The following is a 12,421-nucleotide window of genomic DNA, read 5'->3' on the forward strand; positions in this document are numbered from 1 at the left end:
CCTGATGGGATACCAATTCGATTCTACACAGAGTACGCGAAAGAACGTGCCCCCCTTTAACAGCCGTGTACCGCAAGTCTCTAGAGGAACGGAGGGTTCCAAATGATTGGAAAAGAGCACAGATAGTCCCAGTCTTCAAGAAGGGTCATCGAGCAGATGCTCAAAACTATAGACCTATATCTCTTACGTCGATCTCTTGTAGAATTTTAGAACATGTTTTTTGCTCGCGTATCATGTCATTTCTGGAAACCCAGAATCTACTATGCAGGAATCAACATGGATTCCAGAAACAGCGATCGTGTGAGACCCAACTCGCCTTATTTGTTCATGAGACCCAGAAAATATTAGATACAGGCTCCCAGGTAGATGCTATTTTTCTTGACTTCCGGAAGGCGTTCGATACAGTTCCGTACTGTCGCCTGATAAACAAAGTAAGAGCCTACGGAATATCAGACCAGCTGTGTGGCTGGATTGAAGAGTTTTTAGCAAACAGAACACAGCATGTTGTTATCAATGGAGAGACGTCTACAGACGTTAAAGTAACCTCTGGCGTGCCACAGGGGAGTGTTATGGGACCATTGCTTTTCACAATATATATAAATGACTTAGTAGATAGTGTTGGAAGTTCCATGCGGCTTTTCGCGGATGATGCTGTAGTATACAGAGAAGTTGCAGCATTAGAAAATTGTAGCGAAATGCAGGAAGATCTGCAGCGGATAGGCACTTGGTGCAGGGAGTGGCAACTGTCCCTTAACATAGACAAATGTAATGTATTGCGAATACATAGAAAGAAGGATCCTTTATTGTATGATTATATGATAGCGGAACAAACACTGGTAGCAGTTACTTCTGTAAAATATCTGGGAGTATGCGTGCGGAACGATTTGAAGTGGAATGATCATATAAAATTAATTGTTGGTAAGGCGGGTACCAGGTTGAGATTCATTGGGAGAGTGCTTAGAAAATGTAGTCCATCAACAAAGGAGGTGGCTTACAAAACACTCGTTCGACCTATACTTGAGTATTGCTCATCAGTGTGGGATCCGTACCAGATCGGTCTGACGGAGGAGATAGAGAAGATCCAAAGAAGAGCGGCGCGTTTCGTCACAGGGTTATTTGGTAACCGTGATAGCGTTACGGAGATGTTTAATAAACTCAAGTGGCAGACTCTGCAAGAGAGGCGCTCTGCATCGCGGTGTAGCTTGCTCGCCAGGTTTCGAGAGGGTGCGTTTCTGGATGAGGTATCGAATATATTGCTTCCCCCTACTTATACCTCCCGAGGAGATCACGAATGTAAAATTAGAGAGATTAGAGCGCGCACGGAGGCTTTCAGACAGTCATTCTTCCCGCGAACCATACGCGACTGGAACAGGAAAGGGAGGTAATGACAGTGGCACGTAAAGTGCCCTCCACCACACACCGTTGGGTGGCTTGCGGAGTATCAATGTAGATGTAGATGTAGGAATGAAAGTAAGCATAGTATACCAGATTTTTCATTTTTATATCCCCTATGTCTGACACAATTCGCATTGCAAGTAGAGAGATTAGAGAGATTTGTTAAGATGCTTCAGCAGTTCTGTGGTTGAATGGCTGTTCATATGTCACACAATGCCCTACAGCATCGCCTGCAGTGTGACACAACAGATGACACCAGTATGCTGATTCAGTCTTATAGCAACTGGCTGCTATTCGTTACATAAGTCAAGTCCGCATATATGTTGAGAACATTTATGGCAATATACAAACATAATTGTAACTGTTAAACCTCCCTATTGGGATAATTTCATAATTTCCACTTCCCATTGGTGTCTAATTGCACCAATCGCCACTCATCAGTTCAGGCCACCACATTCTTCTCGCAGCTTTCGTCTTTCTTGCACCTTTAAGACATCTTTTTCTCAATTCCTTCAAATATCGACCAATGACTATTCTTGACCTCCTTTGGCTTAAAGACACTGTTCTCTTCTTTCATAGTCTTGCTGATTACTACACATACAATGTTTTATTTTCACAAGTGCAACTACCTGTTGTATTTCACTGCAATGAAAATAGTTAATGTTTGTTTGCATGGCCATATTCTGTAGCAGCTATTAAAATCAGTTATTACTGGTTTCTCTGTTTTAAGCTTACTGCAATTTAATTAAGAGACTTTTTACAACTGACATGTTTTGCATTTATTTACAACGTATATTCTGTGATCTTTCTGCAAACTGGGAAAGAGATCTGGCATAAAAATTCTCTAATTAAACTGCAGTAAGCTTATGATGGAGTAAAACTTAAGAATGCTCAATTTGTTTATCATCATTATCTGGGATGTTATACCAGTAAGTCAATATTTAAAACAGGCGGCAGAACACACACATGAAAGACGGTTGTACTTGCCAAGCTTTTGGAGCCAGTGACTACTTCAGGCAAAAGGGTTGAGGGGGAAAGAAGAGGGTGAAGGAAAAGGATTGGAGATGTCTAGGAAAAGGAGTAGCTTTCCCAGAACCAGTCTTTCCTTCTCATCCCGTGTGGTAAGTCTCTCCTGACCCGAAATTCTGGGCGACAGTCCCAAAATCTACTCATTTTCCTTGACCTCTCCAGCCCTTTTCCTTCACCCCTCCTCCTTACCCTTCAAGCCTTCTGCCTGAAGAAGGAGCCACTGGCTCTAAAAGCTTGCCAGCTACATCAGTCTTTCATGTATGTGTTCTGCCACAGTATTTAAAACAGACTATTACAAAATTGCTGGATGAGTAGTTCTTCAGTTTACGAGGCCTCACTTTATGAGAAAGCATTACAAAACTGTTGCAACTTTTGTTAGGCGTGTGTTTAACAATAACATTAATATGATGTAGAAATTTCCTTATAAGTATGATCAAAGTATTCAAGAATAATTTTATTTTACAGATACACATTACAAATATGTGACAGAGTCCCTTGCAGTATTACAATTGTTTTTGCTTTAAGCTGTAATAATACTACCGAAGGGTCTTTATTTTAAGAAAACCTAACACTGAAGTTCTCGCAAAATAAAAAGTGCCTTTACGATTGTGGCACCCTACGCGTTGGACGGTATCGATCTGCATTCTAGTTACACAAAGGTAATATATGTTTTTCAGGCTTTATAAATACTATGTAAACTGGAAGTCTACTGATATGACATATAAAGTGGCTAAATTGAGAAAATTTATGAGAAGAGGGATGGGGTGTGGGAGATACAGAATGCACATATTAACTTCTACAGTAAAGAATATCAAAATGAACTTTTAAAAACAGCACTATTCTAGGTATTTAGATGGTTCAAATGAAACGGAATGTGGTTTCTGTTATGCAATTTTTGTTCATTTCTTTCTCTTTAAGTATGAATTTTAGCATTAAAAAACTGACATTTTTGAAAAATTGCCAGTGCATATTTAAAGCAACTTAATATTTGTTTGCTATATTACACAGTATGTCTGTTATGTATCTGGGTCTTCTTCCCTACTGTGCCCATAGAGTATAAATTCCTTCCAGGAATGTTGTATGCATATTTTCTAAAACATCATCTCCTTTTTAAAAAAAAATAGCTGCTGAAATGCTGATAACCAATTTTTTCAGTTTTGTGAAATTAAGGCACATATTCGGTCTCTAATGTCTGAGATCAGGTTCTTAAAAACTGTTTTAAGTACACACAGAGGCAGGAACAACATTTAAGTAAACATAAATTCATCACACATCATCTGGGCAAAGATTTGGACATGGAGAGTGGTATCTTCCAAGCTTCATCTGGAGTTCCTCTGCACAGAAAAAAAGAACGTAGAAAAATCAATGTTATGCAACACAGAAAGACAGTTTCAACAAAAAATAATTGACAGGTAAAATTATAGATGAACAACATAAATTTATTCTTAAATTCACAGTCAGTAAACTTGATTTTATAAAAGAAACTACTACCTACCTTCTACTGTTCACATAATGCCTGCAGGATCAGAACAATATAAGTTAGTCCCATTTGCAAATAAAGAGGCCGGTTTTCAACAGCCATACCTAACCATACCTAACCCATTCTCCTTCCTTCCTGAGGAAGGTACTAATAATTCCAAAAACTATGATAGTTTCGTATACTTTGATATGGTTGTCACAGTATGAAAAATTTGTCTCTTGAAGGTAAGTACTGGCTAGCAAATCTATCATGTGTTGATTCAGTTTCATATTGCAACAAGGGCTAATGTGAAAGGTGTTGTAGCAATTGATGCTCTGTCCTACTGCCAGTTACCTCAAGCAATATGATTAGCATTTTATGCACTGTCTGCAGATGAAGAGCAGGTTAAACATTTTGCCTTTCATATCCCGGCTGAAAATCTGTTGCTTGTGCTTGTGTACACATGTACACATGGGTTGCTGTATCAATTATTTCAAAGCGGGTCTGCAAAGTTTTGCCTATGTCTTTGTTGGTTAAATTTCCACCAAGCTTAATCTCAGCTGCCTCCTTAATGTTACTGTGGAGCTGCAATACCTATAAGACCAATGTCACACAAGAACAATTTGAAGCCAATCATGTGTGACCCCACCTGTAAACGGTAAGGCTGTGAAATGCATAATGATCTGTACATCAATGATACTTGGGAGCACGCTCGACGACGTTGTAGAAGATGTCTGCTGGCTTGGGACTGGGCCACCGTACCCAATGATTAAGGATGGAGCTCCCAGGGAAAACATGGCCCTCCCTTTCCTCAGTTGTGGGACTCTCTTTGTCAGGCCCCTCCACTGAGATCTGACCAGCTTGGGTACTCTGCCAGTAGCTACACTACCGCCAGCATAGCCCTCAGCATCACTGAGGCATGCAAACCCTCCTGCTTGGCTCTAAATATGCCTGCGATAAGGTGGTGACACTTGAGAGGAAGGTGAAAGAGGTATTTTTATGTATCATTTTATGCTGAAAGAAACAACTACCTATACAGAGCTCACGAAAGCTACAGAATAATCTTAAACATTCATTACCATTCATATGTTGTGCTTGCCACCAGATTTCTTTTGTAAATCTACCAAAAACATTCTGATTGAATCATTAACTGTCTGATATTCAGCATGTTTCTTTTATTATGAGGGTCACTCAAATATAAACTGGAATATTTTAACACAGCTTTATTGGTGGTATATACCAATTAAAATGGAATGCATTATTTTTCTGTATAGTTCCGTCAACAGAAACACAATTTCTCCATCAAATGGAAAGATTTTTGATTCCTTTAAGGAAGAAAAAAGTTGGCTGCCCCAGTAGTCAATTGTGTACATACTACAAGTTATTTTCATAAGTAAGTGTACTAAATTTTATATTTTTTTTAGAAAAAGTATATCTGAAAAAAAAAGAGGCAATGTATTTTTGATATATTTGTTGACTATTGATCCACATAATTGCCATCCCATTCAATGCACGTGGTGAGCCATAGCACAAGCTTCTTTATGCCCTCCTTGAAGAACTCTCCCACCAGCTTCTTCCACTACTTCAGGAACTCTTTCTGCACCGCTCATCAGTTGAAAATTTAATTCCACTTGTGTGTATTCATGGAGATGGAAAGTTGATAACCTGAAGAAGCCATGTCAGGGGAATACGATGGGTGTGAGGGGTCAACACAGCCCAATCAATGAGTCCAAGGGTGCCTTAGTAGCTAAGGCTGTGTGAGGAGGGGTGTTGTCATGTAACAAGCACACTCCTCATCAGCATTCCCCTGCTTTTGTTTCAAAAGCTCCTTTTGAGTTTTTTTGGGGATCCCACAATATTGTTGTGCATTTGAGGCCACACAGCTAGTGTTGCACGACTGACCAGGCACTGTATGGTTCACACAAGTGGAGTCACACCACATCGCACAAAATAGGTGTTTCACTTTCTAAATGAATACTCTGAGAATAGAGTCACTGTACTGGATTATTGCAAATTTACTTGTGCAGGGATGGCCTCTATATTCGCGCAATATGACTCCTTGAGACTACTTCTTGTGTGGCACACTGAAAGATACTCTGTACCAGAACCATCCCACCACACTGGGCAATCTTGAATCAGCAATCTGTGTGCTATGTGATGACAAACTTCATTGTTCATTTGTGCCACCTCTATATTGCTAGTGATGGACCTTTATAAGAGACTGTGATGTGACTGCAAAGACTGCTTGCAGAGGATGAGTAATTATCATGCTGATATCCTACGAGTTGCACAGTGTACAGCACTATCTGGTAGCAGCTGAAACTTCTGTATAAAATTCTTACAGCTTTCAAAATAAACACATCTTTTTGAAATATTTAAATTTGAAATCAGGGACTCCTTCATCAGACACCCTGTGTGTCCTAGACTCATTTCTAGGTTTCTACAGAACTGATGCCCAACAAACTGATGCCTGTTTCTCTTCCTCTACAATAAAGGTACATCGAGTTTCATACATACTTGCACTGGAGACACCAAGTTCGCTCTAGCTAGTGTTATATCATTTAAAGAAATATAGAAAAACTGGCAGTTATCTTGTTTAAGAGGCTGAGCTGGAACCTAAATTTCATTCTGTATGCAAGTCAGAGGTATATGTTCCTAGTACAATAAAGGACATCAGCATTTTTGATGTTGATAGCATTACTTACAGAACTTCTCTTTTCAGATAGTATGTGTGAAACTACAAAACTTGACAATATCACACAAAAATCGCAGTTGCCCACAGCTTCCATCCAGATACCAAGCAAGGTACTGAAGCAGAGGAGTAATTAATAATGAATACTCTAATTGCTGCATTTAGTAGCAAGGTGTCAGTCATGCTCTTATATGAAAAGTTCAATTGTGTAACATTAAATAGGCATGAGACACCATGTTATCGCAGTACCATATTGCTACTTCTATAATTTACATTAGGCATAGCTCAAATTTTCTCCTTTATGTAAGATACATTTTACTTACCACTTATCCTGTATGGAAAAAAGATTTGTGCCCATTCATCTGACCCATCACAGCAGTCACAAATACCATCATTTACCTGGTTTGATGGAACACTTTCTGATAACAGAAATGAAAATATATTACACATTCGAAATACAGCACACCAATAATAATTATGCATACAAAGGATCATTAGAAACACTTTATGCAACTACAGCATGTCTCCTTACCAGCCACTGAAATACAAGTGCAATGGATTGCGGGAAGAATGATTGTTGGTATACCCCCTCCCCCCCCCCCCTCTCTCTCTCTCTCTCTCTCTCTCTCTCTCTCTCTCTCTCTCTCTCTCTCTCTCCCCCCCCCCCCCCCCACCCCTCCCCCTCCCCAGGATCAAGAGAGATGCCAAGTGCAGCAACAGATGTGGAAATTCACTAACGAGCAGCATTCAAATTCCGGGATACTACAAATAACAATCTACTGGCAGTCAATGGGTTAAAGATGTGTTAAAATAAAAGCAAGAAATATAACAGATTAGAGCAACATTTGACAGGCCTTTGAATGATGCTTGAAATAAAGTGTACCAAAAGAGACTGCACACCCTCTGCTAACCAACACACAAGCATCCTCTTTAAAATTATAAGATTCTACATTAAACACTAAATTTTAAATTCTCAATTGGCACCTTGTTTGCTGTACATGATATAGAGTATCATTCAAAGGAGTGTCAAAAGTTTCTCTAATCTATTTTATTCCTTGCATTTAAACAATCATTTCACAAGCATTTGACCGCCAGAAAAGATAAGGTGAGGCAAGAGTTACAAAAAGAAAATTTCAAAATAGAAAAGACACTATTCATAGGACAAGGACAGAATGATAATGCATAATGTTAACAGGTGAGGAGGCAAAAGAAAGCTGTGCCAGGAAATAAATAATCCAAAAAAATGGGCATAAATTGAAACATGGAAAATAACAACTACCAAGCACATATTTGAAAGCCAAATTCTTTTTTCTTTTGTAGCTATAATATGTAATATTTCATCTATACTCTATATATCCTTTAAAGAGGACCCACTGTACCAGTTATTTGGGATTCTTCCCGTCCCATTCTGTATGGATTGCGGGAAGAATGATTGTTGGAATACCCCCCCCCCCCCCCCTCCTCCTCCTCCTCTCTCTCTCTCTCTCTCTCTCTCTCTCTGTCTGTGTGTGTGTGTGTGTGTGTGTGTGTGAGAGAGAGAGAGAGAGAGAGAGAGAGAGAGAGATAATTATACTAATCTTATCCTCATGATTCCTATGTGAGCTAGAAATAGGGGACTGTAGTGTATTCTTAGAGTCATCATTTAAAGCTAGTTCTTGCAACTTTGTTAATGGAATATCCCAGGATAGTGTATGTTTATCTTCGAGAGCCTTCCAGTTCGGTTTCTTCAGTATCTCTGTGACACTCTCCCACAGAACAAATAAACCTCTGACCATTTGTGTGCTGCCCCTCTCTGCTTACATTTGATACCCGTTAGCCCTATTTGGTATGGGTCACATACTTGAGCAATATTCTAGAACCAGGTGCACAACTGATTTGTAGGCAATCTCCTTTGTAGACTGATTGCACTTCCCCAGTATTTCATCAATAAACCGAAGTCTCCCATCTGCTTTACCCACGACTGAGCTTATATCCCTCCTGCGGATCCAGGGGTTAGAATAGGCCCGAGGTATTCCTGCCTGTCATATGAGGCGACTAAAAGGAGTTTCACACGTTTCGGCCTTTATGTGATGGTCCCCTGTAGGGTTTGACCTCTATTCTTCAACATTTTCCCGAAGAGCATGCATTGAGATCTTTAGCCCACTTCCTTGTTGTCGCATAGCAGTCCTGCCCACTCTCCATCTCTTGGGCAAGGACACCTTCTTGGGTGCGTTTTCCACCATGCACTATGCAGTGTCGATTTCTATGTCGACGATGACCATGGACTTCTTTGCACCTGATATCTGGCACAGTAGCCAGTCTGTTGTGGTGGGACCGCCATATACCCTGTTGGTTGTAGCCCCCTGACCACACAGGGATCACTCTGCTGATGCCTGCGCCGTTAACTCCCCACGTATGCCAAGGAGTAGATGCCCATCCCCCTGGGGTATCGGGACTCCTGGCAATGGCCATCCTACCAGGTGGCCTTTGCTGCGGCTGGGTGGCGCCTGTGGGGAGGGCCCCTGATCGGAGTGGGTGGCATCAGGGCAGATGACACGTGATGAAGCGTAGTCCATCATCTCTTGCTGGTGGTGAAACACCAGCAGTCTCTAAGCGACCACGAGCTCAATTCAACACACAGAAGTACGACCCCAAATCGTTCCCCTCCCTGGCTACACCATGGGAGGAACGTTAGGCTAAGGATGGCTGCAGATCTAATTCAACCCTTGTATGTTCGAGAGCTGATGGGGAATCTTTCATGATGATGAAGCCTCAGTTTTTTTGTTGAGCATTTAGAGAACAACTTTGGGGAGGTGGAGGGATTGTCCATAATGAGGTCTGGCTCAGTCCTGATCAAAACAGCATCCTCTGCCCAGTCATGGGAGTTACTCGCATGTGACAAACTGGGGGATGTTTCTGTAACCATCATGCCCCACAAGAGCTTAAATATGGTTCAGGGTATCATATTTCACAGGGAACTTCTTTTGCAGTCTGACAATGAGCTGCACTCCAATTTAGAGCAGCGAGGTGTACATTTCGTCTGGCGTGTCCACCGGGGTCTGAAGGATAATTAGGTTGCCACTGGTGCCTTCATCTTGGCCATTGAGGGTGATACATTGCCTGAGAAGGTCAAGGTGATGGTCTACCGTTGTGATGTAAAGCCCTATATCCCTCCCCCGATGCAACGCTTTAAGTGCTGGAAGTTCGGCCATATGTCTTCCTGCTGTACTTCCAACGCCACATGCCGAGATTGCGGGCGTACATCACATCCCAATACTCCATGTGCCCCTCCTCCCATCTGTGTCAACTACGGAGAGCGCCATTCGCCTTGCTTGCCTGACTGCAGGATTCTCCAGAAAGAAAGGAAAATCATGGAGTACAAGACCCTGGACAGACTGACCTACACTGAGGCTAAGAGAAAATTTGAACGCCTGCATCCTGTGCGTATGACATCATCTTACGCCACCGCTACAACAGTTCTGGTGCCATCAGCTCCACCAACCCAGGTCACCTCTCAGAGCCGGAAGACTACACCTGCCCCCTTGATGATGGGGAGCATTTCCCTCCCTGTTGCTCCCGCACCACCTACTTTGGGAGCAACACCCCCCCCCCCTCCCCCCCAACCATCGGGGACGTCTGTCCCCACTTCTAAGCTGGAGAAGCGTAAGTCTTCTTTGGCTTTTCTCACTAGAAAGGGGTCCCAGGTTTCTGCTAGTGGGAAAGACAACACCCATCATTGGCTGAAGAGCCCAAAAGCAGCTGGTCATAGGGCTTCACACTCATTTTCAGTCCTGGAGACTGAGCCAGTGAAGTCTTCCCAGCCATGGAAACCCAAGGAGCAGCGAGAAAAATCCAAAAAGAAAACCCCGAAGACCAGGGAAATTGTGGTGGCACCAAACCACTGCTACCTACAAGCTCTGCGGCTGAGGATGGGGTGGAGATTTTGGCATCCGCTGATGACCTAGATCTCGCCAGACCCTAAGACACAATGGATATAGACTGCTCAGGCAATAAATTGGTGGCGGCAGGTGACTGAGGCGTAAACTGCCTCATTGAATGTTCGGTGCCTTCCTAGTCACACAATGTCATCCTCCAGTAGAACTATGGTGTTTTTTCCACCATCTGGCTGATCTACGGCAACTGTTATGCTTTACACCTGCTATCTGCATTGCCCTCCAGGAAACCTGGCTCCCAGCAATGCAGACCCCTGCCCTCCGCGGCTATAAAGGATATTACAGGAACCGTAGCGACTATAATCGAGTGTCAAGTGGAGTTTGTGTTTATATCCTAAACTCGGTCTGTAGTGAACATGTGCCCCTTCAAACCCCTTTTGAAGTTGTGGCTGTTAGAATAAGGACGACACAGGAAATAACTGTCTGCAATGTGTATCTTCCTCCAGATGGTGCAGTACCCTTGAATGTATTAGCTGCACTGATTGATCAACTCCCTAAACCTTTCCTACTTCTGGGAGATTTTAATGCCCATAACCCCTTGTGGGGTGGTACCATGCTTACTGGCCGAGGCAGAGTTGTCGAAACTTTACTGTCGCAATTCGACCTCTGCCTCTTAAATACTGGGGGCCGCCACACATTTCAGTGTGGCTCATGGTAGTTACTCGGCCACTGATTTATCAATTCGCAGCCCAGCACTTCTCCCATCTATCCAGTGGAGAGCACATGATGACCTGTGTGATAGTGACCACTTCCCCATCTTCCTATCACTGCCCCAGCGTCAGGCACATGGATGCCTGCCCAGATGGGCTTTGAACAAGGTGGGCTGGGGAACTTTCACCTCTGCTGTCACTGCTGAATCTCAGCCACACGGTAACATCGATGTGATAGTTGATCAGGTGACTAGCACAATTGTTTCTGCGGCAGAAAACGCAATCCCTCGCTCTTTAGGGTGCCCAAGGTGTAAGGCAGTCCCTTGGTGGTCGCTGGAAGTCGCTGAAGCAATTAAGGAGCGTCGGCAAGCTCTACGACGACACCCTTCCCTGGAGCACCTCATAGCCTTTAAATGGCTCCATGCCCACATTCACTACCTTATCAAACAATGGCGGAAGGAGTGTTGGGAGAGATACGTCTCCACCACTGGGTGCCACACGTCACCTTCCCAAGTCTGGGCAAAGATCAAACATCTTTTCGGGTACCAGGCCCCAGCAGCCCGGTGTTACCATATGTGGCGAGTTATGTACCAACACAAATGTGATTGCAGAGCACTTTGCTCGAGCCTTTTCATCGGAGAATGACCCCCCAGCCTTTCACACACTCAAACGGCAGCTGGAAGAGAACATCTTCTCATTCACAACAGGCTGCAGTGAATCCTATAATGCCCCATTTACAGAGTGGGAGCTCCTCAGTGCCCTTGCACATTGCCCCGACACAGCCTGATCGCATCCAAGCCAGATGATTAAACATCTCTCATCTGACTACAAGCAACATCGTCTTGTCATCTTCAACCGGATCTTGTATGGATAAGGTGTCTGTTCTTTCGGATATGTCCAAAAGAACAGACACTATATCCATATAAGTATACAGTTCTGACAACGCCGGCCATGACCTCCTTCTTCTGTGCAGATGCACACATATTCCCCGAACTCTTCTGGGACTTGGTAAGAATGTCTTCCATGAGTAATGGGTGTGTTGGGGTGAGACACTACGAATGTAGTGTGTGGACATACAAGGTGAGAATATGGGTCTCGCGAGAGGCGTGCGTGAGATAGTCCCTGCAGTGGCGCTACCCTCTGTGCCTTCGGTGGCTCAGATGGATAGAGAGTCTGCCATGTAAGCAGGAGATCCCGGGTTTGAGTTCCGGTTGGGACACACATTTTCACCTGTCCACATTGATATATATATTAAGGCCCATTA

The 12,421-nt window shown here is 43.1% G+C and overlaps 1 protein-coding gene across 1 annotated transcript in view; it reads right to left on the bottom strand.

Annotated features, from left to right (window-relative positions):
• Positions 1–2,865: 2,865 nt before the first annotated feature.
• The window catches only part of LOC124713487, a 29,364-nt gene continuing 19,808 nt past the window's right edge, over positions 2,866–12,421 (bottom strand). The window contains exons 2-3 of the mRNA XM_047242951.1: positions 6,899–6,994; positions 2,866–3,758 (exon numbers count right to left, since the gene is read on the bottom strand). Coding sequence (XP_047098907.1) covers positions 3,691–3,758; positions 6,899–6,994 — 164 coding nt within the window. The 3' untranslated portion in view covers positions 2,866–3,690. The remainder of the gene's footprint in view (positions 3,759–6,898; positions 6,995–12,421) is intronic.

Source organism: Schistocerca piceifrons, chromosome 1 (assembly GCF_021461385.2).
Source record: "Schistocerca piceifrons isolate TAMUIC-IGC-003096 chromosome 1, iqSchPice1.1, whole genome shotgun sequence".
Taxonomy (NCBI): domain Eukaryota; kingdom Metazoa; phylum Arthropoda; class Insecta; order Orthoptera; family Acrididae; genus Schistocerca; species Schistocerca piceifrons.